This window comes from Artemia franciscana, chromosome 21 (genome assembly GCF_032884065.1).
Source record: "Artemia franciscana chromosome 21, ASM3288406v1, whole genome shotgun sequence".
NCBI lineage: Eukaryota > Metazoa > Arthropoda > Branchiopoda > Anostraca > Artemiidae > Artemia > Artemia franciscana.
Genome location: NC_088883.1, coordinates 19,314,315 through 19,333,948, shown reverse-complemented (window position 1 = coordinate 19,333,948; position 19,634 = coordinate 19,314,315). Strand labels below are relative to the sequence as shown.

Sequence of the window (19,634 nt, the reverse complement as noted above, 5' to 3'; positions counted from 1 at the left end):
CTCTGTAGAAAACGGTATAGAAATCTGTAGAAGTGTTTCTTGGCACTCGGTATAACGGACTGAATCCGGAGATGGTTAGGTTGGGTTCTAATGGATTGGGACAGGCTGTTTGTCTCCTGGCTATGAGGTACATGCAGATACGGGTCGAACTCCCCAGTCGCTAACCATAGGTGGGAAGTCTGAGTTGTGCACCTCAAAGTGGAAGTCTGGTGAACCTTTTGACCAGTCACACGCGTGACATAGTCGAATGCCAACACACAGGGTACCGTGAGTTTGGGGGGCTTATAGTTAAATAGATTCTCAGGTATCATCTGAACGCAATTACGGAATTATGAACGGTCTCAACAGTTTATCATCTACCATGATTTTGCCAGCTTTAAGCGACGTGCCTTCGCATCAAGGGATGATTTCGAGGCCTATAAAAGAGCAAACCATCCCAAGCCATATCAATCAAATAAAAATGACTCTTTGAGTGTCCTGCTGGAGCGTAAGATCCATAAAAGAAGAAACAACCCAACAAGTCATGGCCTATGAATTACATATATATAAATCAGATTTCGTCTGCCTTTCCGAGACAAGGATTGCAGGTGTTTTGTCGGAAAATATAGCCACTGTAGAATCAAACAAGAGATATCGATTTCTCAACTCTAGAGTACAGTATGGATCTGGACTTCAAGGAATGGGATTTATGCTGAGCTCTTCAGCTCATCGCTTACTTTTTGTGTGGGTCCCTATTAGCCCGAGAAGCGCCTTCATCCGCTCAAAGGATAGACTATTTAACATAAACGTCGTATCGGTATATGCTCCGACCCGTGAAGCTGATGAAGACACGATAGATGCATTCTATATGGAAGTATAATGAAAAGTTGTCTAAACCAGGACTACCTAATAGTAGGAGGAGACTGGAAAGGCAAGTGGGCTCAACTGACCAGTCCCCAAATATGTAGTTGTCCGCATAACATATAGTATACCATGGCAAAATCGTGAGTGTAACCCAATTTGATCGAAACTATAAACTAGTGATAGCAAACTCTCTATTTCAACAACGCATCACTAGGCGCTCTAATGATAATATCACTGCAACCCAGATAGACAAATCCTCGTCAAGAGTTGATGACGAAGCTTAGTTCAGGATACCCGTGCCTTTGGGGGAGCCTGTCCTGGATCCACACTAGGCAGCGATCATACTCTCGTCAAAGCTAAGATCCTTCTCCATCTTAGCACAAGGAAGAAACAGGTACCAAAATAAAGGCCAAACATCGCAAAACTGGGTTCCAATCACATGAAACATGAGTTTCGCCTTCAGCTCTAAAACAGGTACGATGCCCTAACCACTGATGTATAAGACGCCAAATAATTGTGGTGGCACTTCAAAACCTCAGCCATTGAATTTACTTCCGATATGCTTGGCTACTCCCACCCCTCTAAAAAGAGTTGGATGTCCAAACGATCCCTAGAGTTTATTAATCAAAGAAGGCGTACTTCAAAACACCTTAGCAAGCAGTCAGTGCTAAAATGAGAAAGCGTAAAACAAATCAAAGCGTAAGAGAAGACAGCACCCATCACCGGGAAGAAGTCGCTCATAAACTAGAAAACCCAACGCGAAACCACGATTCTAGACCCACATATCAAATTCTTAAAGAAGCTATTGGAAAGAAGTTCTCTGTGCCTGACTTTATCAAAGATGAACGAGACAATACCATAAGTGATTGTGCAAAAAAAGTTGAGCGATGGAAAATGTATTTTAGCGAACTTCTAAAACCCGAAGTAAATGCGACTATAGAAGAGGACAACACGCCACTCTCGGTCTCGAAGGAACTGTACTGTATAAACCCACCTCGCGCCAGACCTTGACTGGATTGTCAATGCCATCCGAAATCTCAAGCGACACAAGTCTCCTAGTGAGGATGGTATTCCACCTGAGATTACAAAGCGTCCCCCCGCCTAAGAGCATACCATGGTACTGCCGCTATTTACAAAAATATGGAAAACCAAGAATTTCTCGAAGGACTGGAAAGTTTCAGTCATCCCCACCGTTTACAAAAAAAGCCACCGTTTACAAAAAAAAGGTGAAAAGACAGATTATGTTAGTCAAAGAGGGATGTCTCTCATAGATATTGCAGGCAAATTACTTGCCCCCATTCTACTACATAGATTCCAAACAGCGAGATACAAGCGAACACGGCGAAACTAATCCGACAGATCGCTCGGATCAGATTGTGAAACCTCCGCTCTATCATGCAACAATGTGAATGGTACAACCTCCCTCATTTTAACATATTCATAGACTATGTAGTCACCTTTGATTCAGTTGAACCAAAATTCTTGTGCAAGATTCTCAGTGAAGATGACATGCCACAAGAATTCGTTGACATCATGAAAGCTTATTACGCAGGATGTGTATCCCGGGTTAGGGTCCATGGGGAAAGTCGTCACTACTCGATGTAGAGGGGGAGGGGGAGTGAAACAAGGCTTTATGCTCTCACTACTACTCTTTAATTATTGTATTGATTGAATCCGTGACCATGTCCTATGGGGATTTGAAGGAATAGCAGTTAGTAGAAATATCAACTTGACAGACCCTAAAAACGCAGATCCACGCTTAAAAACGTCATCCTTCTTGCGCCAGGCCCAAAATCAGCCCAGCAAATGCTTGATGAAGTGGCACATTTCTAGGCATACTTCGGCCTATTATGAACACGAATAAAAATGAAAGTGCTTGATTTGAACATCAGTAAAGATTACCAACTGAAAATTAAGTTTCTCACTTGAACATACTGACAGTTTCTCTTACCTGGGATCCATGGTGGATTCGAAGGTGGTGAATTCCACGATCCGTCAAGAAATTAGCTGCGAACGAAGATAATCACGTATGAATCGACAGTGAGGGCACTTCTAATCTATGGTGTTGAATCATTGCCCGTCAAAGCAGCTCATAGATGTGCTCTACAAATTTTTAACTACCGTTGCCTACACTCAATTTCGCGCCTATGGGCGTCAGACCAGATTTCAAATGACGATATCCGGCGACACTGTTTCAAACTCGACAAAATCTCAAGCGTCATCAAGCTCTGCCAGCTCCCCTGGCTTAGACAGTTTTACCGTCACCCAACCATGCCTCATCAAACAGATACTTCTCGTTGAACCCTTATCAATATGGCGAAGAAGAAGAGGAGGACGATTAAAAAATGGGGGTCACATGTAAGGCAAGATCTGGAGCCTGCTGAAGGTTTTCGTAAATTCAGCCACAACTGGGACAAGCAATGATTAAAGTTTACCGAACAATTGGTAACTGGCCATCATCGGAGACCCTCATTTAGAAGTTTCATTTGAATGTCAGTGAGGCAAAATCGTCTGGTCCCGCTGCAAGTACGAGTAAAGTAAGCGAGAACTATAACCACTTTATAGCTCTTCAAGATGTATAGCATGCTGTATTTTATATAATACGTGGCATTTATTAAAGTTATCCAATAATTACCTTCTATGGGAAAGTTAATTTGACTTTTTTTTTCTGTATCCACTCTAGCATAATTTCTGGGTTCAACTTCCCTGAATTAATAAAAAAAAAGTGACGAACAATTTCTAAATGTAGAATGATCTATTTCTTAGTAGCAAAGTTAAAAATTCAGCAGTGATAAAGTCGTCTTGGGATTCCAACAATAAAAATTCGCATGTTCACAGTGCATGCGCACCGTAAAAAGTTGCGGCAGTTGCTGATGAGTTTTGCCAACAAAATGTTGCACAAGCGACCCTTTTGTATTGTTTCTTAGGCACCCATTAAACACTATAGCTGTTGACCTATCAAAACCTTTAATTGGTATTTCCCAAGAAGAGTTTTTTCTTCAAAAATTGCTAGCAAGTTCTTTAAAGACAATCAAAATATATTGATTCTGTTCAAAACTTGTCTATTCCTTGAGGTACAATCAAGATTGTTACTTTAAAAATGGACAACGTACAAAACATAAAACTGTGTTACTTTACCACAAAGCATAAAACAAAACCAAGTCTATATTGTCAATGCACGAAAGTCTATGCGAAAGTTTTTTTCTTTTTATCGAAAAACGCAGCATGTACAATCTAGAACTACGTTAATCTGCAGCAAAATATAGCAGGTATTACTGTCCTCCTCAATTCTTAAATATTATCATAAATGCCACATGATACTTTTCAGGGGGAATGGGGGCAAGCTCTGCTAGAAGTTTTATTAGGATTTTTAAGCAGTTGTACACAAAGGAATGGTACATTGCTTATCGGGTATAAAATATATTTCACTATAGTACATAAAATTGTGTTGAGTACTTTTGACGCTATAGGATATCAACACATTTTTAACTCAACAAAGTTGGTCTCTCCTACCTCGAATCAAGTTAATACCTCTCTTAAAAGCCGACGAGTGGATAAAGTATATTATACTTTATTATATATACTATTTTATATTATATTAAGCATACAATCCAGCATATGAACCTTTCTCGCTTTCAACCTATTTTTAGAGAGAAAAAAAAGTTTCAATAAACCCTATCACTTTGTCACTAGGACGCGGTAATGTAATCAATTTTATCAAATTTATTTTTATGATGATTTGATTAATACTTCAAACAAGCTTGATGTCTAATAAAATTGTTTTGGTCCCTAATGAAAAAATTATTTTTTGTTTTGGTCATAATGGCACTATTGTTTTGGTCATAATGTTTTGGTCATAATGGAAAAAAAAACAAAAATCCTTGGTAACTAGGAGAATCTCCCTTATATACATCCTAGCAGTATGTATGCGGGAATACCAAAAACTTAGCTAATGATTCAGACGTGCAAGATGTTTTTTTGGGGGGGATTAGAGGGAGGGGAGCACTGAGGCTTCGTATTACAAATAAATATACAAAGAAATTCAAGCATCTTCTGACTTCATAGCAACTAATTAATCAAGCAACTAATTTACCATTACTAATTACTAATTTACAATTACTAATTCATAGCAACTAATTTACCATTACTAATTCATAGCAACTAATTTGCCATTACTAATTACTAATTCATAGCAACTAATTTACCACTATTAATTCATAGCAACTAATTTACCATTACTATTTCATAACAACTAATTTACCATTACTAATTACTAATTTACAATTACTAATTCATAGCAACTAATTTGCCATTACTAATTACTAATTTACAATCACTAATTCATAGCAACTAATTTTCCATTCTTATATATATTCTTCACTTTATCCAATAGATCTGTCATAAATCAATAAATCATGCCCAAAAACAATAGATAGATAAGTGAAGGGGCACATTAACCCTTCAAGATTTTTAGGGAAAATACTTCAGGAAACTCGAAGAACAACATTATAAGAGGCATAAAAATAAGATAATTTAGCTCAAAAATACACTTTCTGAAGTTCACATATTAATTAAGAGTACACTGATGTCAAATCATGAATCTAATAAGAGATTCGGTTTAAAGAGAATAATTTCTTTTTAATGATGCACTTCAAAAAGAAAACAAAACATACCTTTGGTCTTTCGAATCCCAAAGTTTGATCATTTTGTCGTCAGAGGCAGTAGCAAAAGTATCACCATGTGGGGAAAACTTCACAGATCTGACACCTCGCAAATGTGGTTTCAATATAGTACACCGTCCATTTACAGTTGGAACCCAGAACCTCACAGAGCTGTCTAATGAAGATGTAGCTACTAAAGACCCTGTAGGATTGTAACTCAGGTCTGTGATGGGCTTTGTATGACCATGCATTCTTTAAAAAAGAGAAGTAAAGTACAAATTATGTTATGGTATTGGGAAAGCATAGGGGTTTTGAGTCCTACTCATATTAATTCCTCCTCGTTTTGAGTTTGACTCGGTTATTTATAGTAAATTCTGTTCGTTTTGGGTTTCATTTATTTGGTTCTAGGCGTTTACTCCCTGCAAATATCCCCCCCCCTCGAGGAAAATACCCCACCCCCTGCCGAAAAATACCTTTCCGCCCGGAAAATAAAACCCCCGCGGATAATAAGGCTTTCGACATCTGATAATTTTATTTCAGTTTTTTTTTCATAGGAGGAAGAATTTTTTTGTGCTTGTGTATTATGCGCCACTCACTTAAGTTTACACTGTGTAAAACCCGAGAACAAACCGGTTTCTTTATTAGTTTCTTTCAGCTTAGCGCGACACTAGACAAAAATAAGTAATAGAGTATATGGGAAATATATAATTTCAGAGTCCTACTGAGAAAATAATTTTTTGAGTCCTACTCATATTAATTCCTCCTCGTTTTGAGTTTGACTCGGTTATTTATAGTAAATTCTGTTCGTTTTGGGTTTCATTTATTTGGTTCTAGGCGTTTACTCCCTGCAAATATCCCCCCCCTCGAGGAAAATACCCCACCCCCTGCCGAAAAATACCTTTCCGCCCGGAAAATAAAACCCCCGCGGATAATAAGGCTTTCGACATCTGATAATTTTATTTCAGTTTTTTTTTTCAAAGGAGGAAGAATTTTTTTGTGCTTGTGTATTATGCGCCACTCACTTAAGTTTACACTGTGTAAAACCCGAGAACAAACCGGTTTCTTTATTAGCTTCTTTCAGCTTAGCGCGACACTAGACAAAGATAAGTAATAGAGTATATGGGAAATATATAATTTCAGAGTCCTACTGAGAAAATAATTTTTTGAGTCCTACTCATATTAATTCCTCCTCGTTTTGAGTTTGACTCGGTTATTTATAGTAAATTCTGTTCGTTTTGGGTTTCATTTATTTGGTTCTAGGCGTTTACTCCCTGCAAATATCCCCCCCCCCTCGAGGAAAATACCCCACCCCCTGCCGAAAAATACCTTTCCGCCCGGAAAATAAAACCCCCGCGGATAATAAGGCTTTCGACATCTGATAATTTTATTTCAGTTTTTTTTTTCAAAGGAGGAAGAATTTTTTTGTGCTTGTGTATTATGCGCCACTCACTTAAGTTTACACTGTGTAAAACCCGAGAAGAAACCGATTTCTTTATTAGTTTCTTTCAGCTTAGCGCGACACTAGACAAAGATAAGTAATAGAGTATATGGGAAATATATAATTTCAGCTATACATTTGCACATAAGGAGGGGAGGGAGTAAAGTATTTGGACAGTTTGAAGAAACAATTCTTACTTCATAATATGCAGAATAACTGTACCTAATACATTTTGCATGCAGATCCGCTATACTTTACCCCCGCCCCCCTAATGGGCAAATCTAATTCCAAATTTGTTCTAAAGTAACGAAGAAACTAACGAAAAGATCGGTTTGTTCTCGAGTTTTACGCTCAGCGTTGAGTGATTGGCGCATAATACACATGTCCCAAAATTTCTACCCCCGACGGAAATTAAAAAAAAAAAACTCAAATAAAAATCTCAAATACGGAAAGTCGTATTTTCCACGGAGAGTATTTTCCGCGGGGAGGGGGTGGTATTTTCCCAGGAGACAAACGCCAGCCACCCGTTTATTTATCGATGCTGATTTATTGTGGTTTTACAGTTGGTAAGTTATTTGATTTTATTTTTGCTCATTTTTGGTTTAATAGAGTTCTTTACTTTTCTTTGAAAAACTTGTTTTGTGGAAATTGTTTTAATTAATTTCTCTTCGTTTTATATTGACATAGTCTTTTCAGGGAAAAAGAAAGTAATAATTTAAATCTTTTCAGTTTTTCTTTAAGAATTTATAGTTTGGCCTACTATTTGTATGCTGAAGAAAATTTTACAACAATTTTTAACAACATACACCCTTTTAAAAAGCTGGACACAAATAGTAGTGTTTAATTTAGTTTTATACCTTCTCTAGTTAACCTGAAATAGAAAACTTGATACCATTCGCAAAAGAAATCTATCTATAATCTTTGACAGCTTGGATACACTTACACTCTTTTGATCTGGCTTAATTTTCAGAACAGAAGTAGTAATAGAAATAGCCCCGAAAGTTTGAACATAATACCGTCAGTCGTTCTAAGAATAGTCCTACTGCTGAGATGCCTTATTGGCAATTAGCATTAACAGAGTGCATTTTATTCAACCCTAAACATTATGGGGGGGGGGGTGACCTACACAGTAGCCCTAGGGATACAGTTCAGCTATGCTGAACAAGATAGCTATCTTAAATTTGGATTGGAAGTGTTTGGAAAATCATAAGCTAAAGAGGAGGGCAATTTGCCCTCCAATCACTTTTGACTCTTAAAAAGGGTGCAACAACTTTCTATCCAAATTAGCTCCTCTAAATTTTAATTATATTACTTGCTATGATAGAGCAGTGCTGCCTATGATGTCGCTTATATACCATTTTGATACTTGCATGCGTATAGTTTTTTCATCTAATTGAAACTCCTCCTAAACGTTTCAACTTAATTCCTTGAAGTCTCATTACTCATAATAACCGTAGAAGTAATATCAAAAGTATACACATAGTGTGTTCTGGCTAGTTCAAAATTTGTCACAACTTACCCAGAAAGGTCTAACTCAATAATGCAACCCGTTATTGTGATATTGCTCTATCAACCTATTGACAATCAACATGATCATGGTTCGTTTCAATTTAGTTCAGCATCCGCCTAAATATTCCTTGAAAACTTCACCTTAATACCCTTAGCTTGTGTAGTAGCAATGTAGCAGCATTAGTAGAAGTATCCCCATAGCACCTTTTTTTCAACATCCCCTTCGATACATGATGGAAATTTTAACTTAAGATCATCAACCGGTCCTGAAGCATTGCTGATAAAGCATTGCATTGAAGCTTTGGTCTTGACAACTATGTGGGCATAGTATATTTCGATTTATTTCAATATAGTTACAATATTACCCAAGATTTTCGCCTTAATACCCTTATATTTATTAGTAGTATTAATAGCACCAGTAGTTATAGCAGTAGCAGTAGAGTTAATAGTGGTAGTAGTTTTAGTAGCAGTAGTAGCAATAATAATAATAGTAGCAGTAGTAGTAGACGTAAGAGTAGAAGCAGTAGTATTATGATGTAAATATTGCATTTTGGTTAGTTCAACATCCCCCACAAGATGCATTGTAGGCTTTAATTTCACATATAAAACTGTTCTTAAGATATTACTGATATGCCTTCTAGACAACCTACATACGGATTGCAGGTTGTCATTAGTACAACAAAAATTTTTTGAAATGATATCCAAAAAATTTCAACTTCATACCATTACACATAGTTGTAATAGTAGTCACAGCAGTAGTATAACCATTCAACTTAATACAATTAGCCATTGCTACGGTGTTCTCGAGTTGCTCTTTTTTAACCTGTATATTCGTATACTTTAAGAAATTTTCATCTTAAGGCCCTTACTCTTACAAGTAGTTGCGATAGAAGTAGTAATTGGAGCAATAGAAATAGTACAACTAGTAAATGTTACAGTAGCACCAGTATTAATAAATTTTACCTTCATGGACTTAGCCTTAATAGTAATATTATCACAGTAGTTTCGGTGGTAGTAAAAGTAGTTGTAGTGTTAGTGTTGTATTAGCAGTAGTAGCAGCAGTATTATTAGCGGGTGTAGCATATGCTTTTTGCTTTTGGGTCAGTTGAACTTCGCTTTCATGATACCCCAGAAGTTCTAGCTTCACCAGTTAAGGCGTTCCAAAAATATTGTTGGAACAATATTCGCACTTTTGACATCCTTTTCACCTTAATACTCTAAGCTTTACAAGTTGATGCAATTGATGTAGTAGTTGGAGTAGTTTAGTAGCATAAGGAAAAGTAGCAATGATGTTAGTGTTAGTAGCGACATGAATAAATTTCATTTTTGTCAATTGATCTTCCCCTTTAAATATTCTCCGTAAGTTTCAACTTAATACCTAAATTACTTCTTGATATATGCCCTTTTCCTTGTCTGAGCGGACGCGGGTTCGAATCCCGGTGTACCCAATCCTTCAGTTTGGGACGGAGGTCAATGGCGTGACTCTGTAAGCTTAGCCAGAGTCGACCCAGCTCTAAATGGGTACCTGGAGAAATCTGGGGAAGGTAAACAGGATGGCTGGCCCCCAACCCCCCATTGCACTTCCTGGCTGAAGGGCCAAGAAACTGAGATCAGCACCGCCGGTACGGACTGTAAAGTCTAATCCCGTATCCTTTTTTTTATATGCCCTTTTGACAATCTGCATGCTCATAGTGTGTTTTGATTTAGTTCAAATTCCCCCTTAGGAGTAATAGTGTATAACTATTAGTAGTAACAGTAGTAGTAGCAGTAGTAACAGGTAAATTTTGCCTTTTGGTCAACTGGACATCCCACATATGTTGCCCCAGAAATTTAGTCTTGGTATGATAAGCCGTTCCAAAAATATTGCTGATTTGACCGCATCAACACACATAGTATTTTTGATTTAGTTCAAATTTCCCTTCAACATTTCCTTGGATATTTTTTTTCAATATCCTCAGCCTAACTAGTGCTCACTAGAGAAGCATTAGTTTTAGTGATAGTAGCAGTAGTAGTAATGGTACTTGTGGTAGCAATAGAAGCAGCAGTAGATGTAGTAGTAGTAGCGTACAAATACTGCCTTTTTGGTCAATTGATCATCTCCCATATCGTTTCCTGGATATTCCAATTTAATATATTCAGTCCTTCCTGAGTTACATCCTTTTGACAACCCATATCCACACAACATGTTATGATTTAGTTCGACATTCCCCTCAACATTCCCTGTAAGACTCATCTTAATATCCTTCGTAGTTTGGGAAAGTAGAAGTCAAACATGCATACCTTTTCTCGATAACATATACTATATGTAAACAATGAACAAATTGCATAACTTGCAGCCCTTGCCCTGAGGCCTCGTGGGGCGGGGGGCGGAGTTGACATCACCAACTATATAATTACTGAGTTTTTCAATAACGCTGAAAAAATTTATGTCTCAAAACTTCATTTGGATTTTTTTATGGAAAATGATGGGCATGGGGGGGGGATTTCTCTCAAACCACTTTGACTCTTAAAAAGGGCACTATAACTTCCAAATTAAAATCAAATGAGATTCATTTGAATTTAATACGACCACCAATTACATAAAAACCTTATATGTCCCCATGTCCCCTTGAACTTCCAACTTAGCTACCCTCTGATCACTTTGACTCCGTTTTTGCAAGATTTTCGGGAAATCCCAAAATATCGAGAATAGTGAAAGCCGCAGGGCCTAGTGGGTCTAATGGTAAATCCTGGTCAGGTTTTACTGCAATTTTTATTTTATTTTCAATGTGTTAATAAGTACAAAAGAAAATATTTGTAATATAAATCCTTTTAGTGAAGCACCAAATAAGCAGTAGGCCTTATACTTTTACCTTTAGAGAAACGGGCAGTAATCATACTATTTTTATAGTGAACACACCATCCAGTAGAAGTATATATCCCCTACTCCCCGAAGACGACCGCGGTCTGACAACCAATCCTCAAAACAATGCTCACTTGTCGTTGAATTCTGTTATCCCAATTAATAAAACCAAAAATAAAAAGGTAAACCAATTTTGCTGAACTTTGTAGACACTTAAGTAAGACAATGATAATTCAAGGTAAGGAAATTCGTTATTTAAGTAAGGGGATGGTGCTTTTACCGTTAAGAAAACGCGTAGTAGCCATAATCTTGTTCGTAGTGAACACACCATTTATTAGAAGTGCATAACCTCTACTCCCTGAAGACAAACACGGTCTAAAAACCAATCCCTAATACAATTCTCACTTGTCGTTGAATTCTGTTCTCCCAATTATTAAAACCAAAAATAAAAAGGTGAACTAATTTTGCGAAACTTTATAGCCACTTAAGTAAGACAATGATAATTTCTAAGTAAGGAAATTAATTATTGAAGTAAGGGAATGATACTTTTACCGTTGGAAAAATGGGAAGTAGCCATACTCTTGTTTGTAGTGAACACACCATTCCGTAGGGGTACATAGCCCCTACTCCCTGAAGACGACTGCGGTCTAACAACCAATCCGTAATATGAAGCCCTCTATGAAGTTCATGCTAGCATCCCTTCCATAAGAAACATATATGACCCCAGGGCACAACTTACAACGCCTGCCCCCGGGCCCTGGGGGGTTGCGTTGACACTGGAGTTTTTGTTATCTGACCTTTGAACTATTTTTAGCAAAATGGCTTTCTCGAAATTTTTATCTGATCCATTTGGGGAAAAATGGCGTGGGGGAGGGGCTAGTTGTCCTCCTATCTCTTTTGACTCTCCAAAAGTGAACTAGAACTTTTAATTTTCAATAATATGAGCCCTCTCTGAATTTTGTACGAGCGACCCTTCTATAAGAGCCATATATACCCCCAAGGCATAAATCACAACGCCTGCCTCCGGGCCCTAGGGGTTTGTTCCAACCCTGGAGTTTTTGTTATCTGACATTTGAATTATTAAAAAAAAAAACTACCTAAAAAAATTTTGTCTGATGTATTTGAGGGAAAATGGCGCGGGGGCTAGTTGCCCTCCGATCACTTTTGACTATTAAAAAGGGCGCTAGAACTCCACGGCTAAACATGTTCCTCCTCTATCCCAATCTATTCTAAGCCTCCCTCATTACACCATAACAGAAAGTACCCATTTCCTGTAAATATTTACTTACGAAATCATTCCACCCTAGTCGGGGACGACCTGCATTTCGTTTGGTCCAAGACGTTAGACCGACAAAGACAATCTTTGGCAATCTGTCATCCTTCATTTTCAGAACGTAACATAGCCATCTCTACCTTCCTCTCATTATAGTCCTAGAAAGCAGGATTTAACTACATTTTTTCGTACAGCTTACTATTTGAGACCGGTCAGTAAGTTGGTGCCCAAAACAATCCTTAGCAATTTCTTTGAAAATACCCAGCAAATCCTCCCTCCAGTTTTTGGAACACAAGTGCTTCTGAACTATACTCGATCCCTGTCATCCCTATAGCTTCAAATATTCTAATCTTGTTCGTAGACTTATCTTCTTATTCTTTCAAACATTAGTTTCCAAACCTATTCATGAAATCCTGAACTCGCAAAATCTCTAGAAGTTCATTATTTTGCCAACATTTTCATTCAGAGTCCTTAAATCATCAGCATAGTCAAGGCCTAGGAGAATTTTATTTCCCTATTTGATTCCGTGTTCTCCCATTGCCTGTACTGTACGCCTTTGGACAACATCCATCAAAACGATCTACATAAATGGGGATATAGCACAAACCCTGCTTAACTCCTGATTTAGTACGAAATTAAATAAAAAAAAATTAGTTTTTTTTACTGAAAGTAAGGAGCGACATTAAAACTTAAAACGAACAGAAATTACTCCGTATATGAAATGGGTTGTCCCCTCCGCAATCCTTCGCTCTTTACGATAAAATTTTTAATTTTTTTAAAAAGTAGAACTGTGGCAGAGTCAAACTTTAGCGTAAAGAGCGAGGGATTGCGGAGGGGAAAACCCATTTCACATACGGAGTAATTTCTGTTCGTTTTAAGCTTTAATGTCGCTCCTTACGTTCAGTTAAAAAAAAACTAGTTTTTTTTATTTAATCTCTGAACGTTTTTGAATAAATGCATGTTTGATTTTAGCTCTCCGCACAAAAATTATTAAAATGAAATTTGCATATGAATTCTTTTTTTGGCTAAATGGCTTTCTCTTAGTTTTGATCAGACGATTTTGAGAAATAAGGGGTGGGGAAGGAGCCCTGTTGCCCTCCAATTTTCCGGTTACTTAAAAAGGCAACTAGAACTATTAATTTTTAACGAACGTTTTTATTAGTAAAAAATATACGTAACTTAAGAATTAACTTACGTAACAAACTTTTATATTTTTATTATGTATACGAGGGGGTTTATCTTCTCGTTAATACCTCACTCTTTACACTAAATCTTAAGTTTTGTCCCAATTATTTAACAATAACCCCTGAATCAGAAAGGCCGTAGAATAAATAGTTGAAATTACTAAAAATACTTTAGCATAAAGAGCGAGGTATTTATCTTCTCCTAAATACCTCGCTCTTTATGCTAAAGAATTTTTAGAACCCCTCATATGCGAAATAATCTCTGTTCATTTTAAGTTTTAATGTTACTCCTTACTTCCAATTGGAAAAACTTTTTCATGTTTATTTTTTCATTGTTTTTTTATAGTAATACTAGAAAATCCCGCGCCCTTTTCATTGAATTTCTCTTCCCCCATGACATATTCCTCCAAGGAAAGATCCTCCCACATAGCCCCCTCCCCTCAACCCCATCCCCAAACCAAAACAATCCCACAGAAAACGTCTGCACGCTTCCCAATAACAATTACTGTATGTAAGCACTGGTCAAAGTTTGTTACTTGCAGCCCCTCCCCCAGGAGCTGTGGGGGAGTAAGTCATCCCCAAATACATAGTTATTATGGTTATCGACTATGCGGAACAAAATGGCTATCTCGAAATTTTGATCCGTTGGCTTTGGGAAAAAATGAGCGTGGGAGAGGGCCTAGGTTCCCTCCAATTTTTTGGTCACTTAAAAAGGGCATTAGAACTTTTCATTTCCGTTAGAATGAGCCCTCTTGCGACATTCTAGGACCACTTGGTCGATACGATGACCCCTGGGGAAAAAAACAAATAAACACGCACCCGTGATCTGTCTTCTGGCAAAAAATACGAAATTCCACATTTTTGTAGATAGGAGCTTGAAATTTTTGCTATAGGGTTCTCTGATACGCTGAATGCAATGGTGTGATTTTCGTTAAGATTCTTTTAAGAGGTGTTTCCTCCTATTTTCCGAAATGAGCAAATTTTCTCAGGCTCGTAACTTTTGATGGCAAAGACTAAATTTGATGAAACTTATATGTTTAAAATCAGGATGAAAATCCGATTCTCTTGATGTATCTTTTAGCATCAAAATTCCGTTTTTTAGAGTTTCGTTTATTATTGAGCCGGGTCGCTTCTTACTACAGTTCGTTACCACGAACTGATTGACTATTAACTAACCTCATGTCTTACCTTAACCGCACCAATCTTGTTCTTATACATAGCACTGATCACTTAACTGCTTTTATCTGGTATACCTAACAAGGATAAGACCTTTGGTAATGCTCTTCTATAGGTTGATTCAATCAAATGCTTACTCATAATGTATAAACAGAGGACTAAAGACGTTCGATGACTAAGAGGCTTCTGAATTATTAATCTAAGAGAATAAATCCGACAAATCCTCCGCCCTTACTAAACCAAGACGTTTTCCACTTAAAACTTTATCCAAAGCATCTCTAAGTCTAAAAAGCATCATCATACTAAGGAATTTTCTTCCTAAACTAATGACTCTATAATTACCGTACTCACTCCTATCACCTTTCTTATAAAGGTTTAATTAAAGTATTCCTGAAGTCGCTAGGTACTTCCCCTTTTTCAAAGTCATGTTCGCAATCTATAAGAAAGCAACATAATTTATAGTCATTTATCACACATTAGCACCTAGGGCCTTATTATTCATTAATCCTTTTAGTACTGTCATTGATTTTCCCTCACACAACAAATCTACCTTCACATTCAGTATCACAAACTTTTTCATTCTTTTCTACATCTCTTCCAGTAACTCTATCATTGTTTAGCACCTTCTCGAAATATCCTGCCCATCTATCTTTAACTCTTTCCGTGTCACTAATTGTGGCCACGTTCCTATTTTTAACTGAAACAGTCCAAACTGCAAGGCTGTCACAGGTTCAAGCGGAAAGAAATAGGGACATAGGGACCTCTTTTTAGTCAAAAAGGGACCTTTGTAGGGATCATATTGAATATAAAATAGACCCCAAAACTCACTTTTCAGAAGGCTTTAGAAAGAAAAAGCAGTGACACAACAGCGAATAACACTTGACTAAGGGAAACTAAAATGGAAATGATAATTTGCAGATATTTGTCTGTGATCAGAGACCAAGTGATAATTGAGAAACCGACCACCTGAGAATCATCGTGTCGTGGGAGCAGCGTTTTTCTTCTCTTTTTCTGAACGCTGTACTTTTGAATGCAAAAAAAAAAAAATCAGATCAAGGAGGCACACTCGTGCCTCTATGAAGAGGCGACACACGACAATGTTAAGCGATCTTCGGTTCCAGTGGTCGCAGACGGATGGGGAGGGATGCATTTCGTAGCCCGAGCTCCAACTAAGAAACCTGCAAAATTTCATCCCCCTCCAACTTTTTCTTCATGGGGAAAATCTGGCCGAAAGTTTCGACCTGTCAACCCAAGCCCCCCTTTAACGTTGTCCGATCGGGCTGAAATTCACAAGTTAAGGTCCCCTAGGGCCCAGGAGCTTATCCGCGAAATTTCAGCTTGATCCGATAACTCCTTCCCTGTTTTCCAGAAACCACGCATAGCCACTTAAAATTCATTTACTTTCTTTTTCGCCACGCCTACAGGTCACATCCGACATCAGATCTGGGTGTACGAAGACTCATTCGATGCGGAATTCTCCGAGTAAGTGCCCATGAAAGTTTCGTAGGAAAATCTTAACCCCCCGAAAGTTTCGACCCTCCAACCCCCCTCCCACCCCTTTTAACGTTGTCCGATCGGGCTGAAATTCACAAGTTAAGGTCCCCTACGGCCCAGGAGCTTATCCGCGAAATTTCAGCTTGATCCGATAACTCCTTCCCTGTTTTCCAGAAACCACCCATTAGCTATTTAAATTAACGGATTTCTCTCCATAAGAGCCCATGTTAATTTGAAATTTTTAAAAGCTATTGAGAAGTTATATTTACACACATGCAAGTTATTAGCTCAGTTGGTAGAGCGTGAGACTTTTAATCCTCTGGTCAAGGGTTCAAGTCCCATACGGGCGATTTTTTTTCACAACATCAAAAAAATTTTGATAACACCTGGACAGCTTATCATTTAAGAGATAACAGAATATTAGCTTCTTATGAGCAAAAGAAACATTTCGGTCATTCTATCTATTTTTTTTTCTATTTTATACAATGATTTAAAAGCGGGGGTGGGTTCCTCTCCTAATTCCTGTACGAGGAGTACAGGAACTATTAAATTACATCCACCATGGATTGTAGAAAAACGTACAGAATTAATATGAAAAAAAATTAAACCTGTACAAAAGAGTCTTTAAAAGCGGGGGGTTTGCCTCTCCTAATAGTCTTCTTATAGTCCTAATAGTCTAATAGTCCCATGTTAATTTTTGAAATTCTTAAAAGTTACGAATATCAACATTCAAGTACATCAAAATAATCAGCTCGGCACGGCGAGAATGACTGCAAGCATCATAAAAATCCAGCTCCATTCCAGAAAAATTTTTGATAACACCTGGACAGCTTATCATTTGAGAGATAACAGAATATTAGCTTCTTATGAGCAAAAGAAACATTTCGGTCATTCTATCTATTTTTTTTTCTATTTTATACAGTGATTTAAAAGCGGGAGGGGGGCGGCAGCCACCCAAGTTCCTCTCCTAATTCCTGTACGAGGAGTACAGGAATTATTAAATTACATCCACCATGGATTGTAGAAAAACGTACAGAAATAATATGAAAAAAACTTCGTTTTCTTAAAGAGTTAAAGAGGCTGCGTCCCAAAGTCGAACCTTAAAACGTACAGGAATTAGAAGAGGCAGTTGGGGGGCTGCCGCCCCCCAAACCCCCAGCTTTTAAAGACTCTTTTGTACAGGTTTTTTGTTTTTTTGCTAACCCCCAGCTCTTGGCTTCGGAAAGGCCCTCTTTTAATTAACAAAAAATTGAAATGAATGAATAATGGAATAACTTCGAAAAATGTTAAACACAAGAGGACAGGAGAACCATTGCGCCGAAACTAGTAATTAGTAACAATGAAGTCTCCCCCCCAAAAAAAACCTGTACAAAAGAGTCTTTAAAAGCTGGGGGTTTGGGGGGCGGCAGCCCCCCAACTGCCTCTTCTAATTCCTGTACGTTTTAAGGTTCGACTTTGGGACGCAGCCTCTTTAACTCTTTAAGAAAACGAAGTTTTTTTCATATTATACAAAAATATGACGAAAGATATAAGGGTACGGTAACTAGAATACACAACCTTATGGTTTCCATTTTTTTTACTGCCTTCTATTGGAACAAATATTTTATCAGCAAATCTTTCTTTGACTCTAACTACAGCTAGATCTTTTAGTCCAATTTATCTTAGCCTGCGCTTGCTGTATCTCGACATTGTCTTTCTTTTCAATGCTTTTTTTCAGCATGTTATGAGCTTCCTTAAGTAACTCGTCTGCTACCTGTTCCATGGACCCAAACGCTTCTTTCCTTTCTTTGAGAGATTTTCTGAGTCTCCATTGTCTGTCTTTTCAAAGAGATTTCAGCGAACTGCCGCTCTTTCAGCCGTTCTCTTGCCTCCAGATCCCGCTACTCTTTCTCAGTTTTTCTTTCAAGGCTTTTTCCTTCTGTATGTACAAATCATAGCTCTTTCCAGCAGACCTGGCCAGTTTTATTGAGTCTTTAGGGACAACAACATTTTGCACACGTCCTCCAAACCTGCCCAACCCATCTATCAAAAATAGTTTTGCATTTAAAGTTCGCTCATTTTGAAGCTCTTTCATCGCCCAGAAAGGGAGAAACTAGTTTACTGCTGGCAGACCCGTGTCAAATAGTCAAAGCAGTTTTTATGACTTCAGACAAGTTAGGATATTTTCCTCCCTGGATCACGCTGTTCCACCTGACGTCAATCCTTCCTGGCTCCGGTGAAAGTCCGAATAACTGGGCTAGCTTAACCCGTTTAATAGAATGTCCTTTTGCGTCAGGATGGATAACTTCCTAGCAACATATAGCAAACTCTGAGCAGAAACTGGCTTTGAAACTTAATCCGGAAGCAGAAAAGTTAACGCTTTAAACAACTGTTTTCTACTGACTTCATCAAAGGGTCATCTTTCGAAAAAACGGTCCAAGAGCTTCGGTTAAAAATAAGCGAACTTAGTTCGCGAGAAGGAAAAGTTTTGAAAACTGTATCCCTGAACATTTTCCTAAATACATCTGCAATTCCGCCTGCAGATTTCTTAAAAGTCAGACTCAATCATCTTCAGCACCCATGTAATCTCTGTAACTGTTGTTTCATCCAGCACAACATAAGTACCTATGTGCATAGGCAGTTTTGCCGGTTCGCCACTCTCCATGGAATATCCTGGCGATAGATGAAGCTTATTCGACATTGGCTTTATGGTAATATTCTTCTTATGTTCAGCAGATCTGGGGTTCTGCAGTAAAGCGTAGGAGCCCTATGGCAGTTAACCGATGTATGGCCCTGAATTTGCACTTTCCCGTTCTAATTCAAACTGGAACTTCAAGCCCTAAACTTTAAAAACAACAAGAAGTTAGTAGGAAAACATATAGACTATCACCAGAAATGTATTCAAACAAAAATGGGCGGTAGAAAGCTCAAAATCGTGCAAGAAACATGGTTTTAACACCATCTCCTTCGCATTATGTACTTGGAGCAATTCTCTTATTATTTTTCCTCTGTGTGAAACAAAGTGACACCCAGAAAAGAGTTTTCTAAGTAATTAACAAAGCCAACCAAACCCCACGTCTCTCAATCAATTGACTCCTGAGGCAAAGGGGGTCATTCCATTTCGTGACTAGGCTGTCTGCTCAGTCCAGACAGTAACGCTGTAGCTTATCTAACAACAAGTTTTGTCTTTCTTAAACAAAGCAGAACAGGTTCCAAGAATTTCGATCGAAACAAA

General features: G+C 37.9%; 1 protein-coding gene across 1 annotated transcript in view; it reads right to left on the bottom strand.

Annotated features, from left to right (window-relative positions):
• Nucleotides 1-19,634, bottom strand: part of LOC136040667 (POC1 centriolar protein homolog A-like) — a 50,594-nt gene that overhangs the window by 18,771 nt on the left and 12,189 nt on the right. The window contains exon 3 of the mRNA XM_065724960.1: nt 5,517-5,756. Coding sequence (XP_065581032.1) covers nt 5,517-5,756 — 240 coding nt within the window. The remainder of the gene's footprint in view (nt 1-5,516; nt 5,757-19,634) is intronic.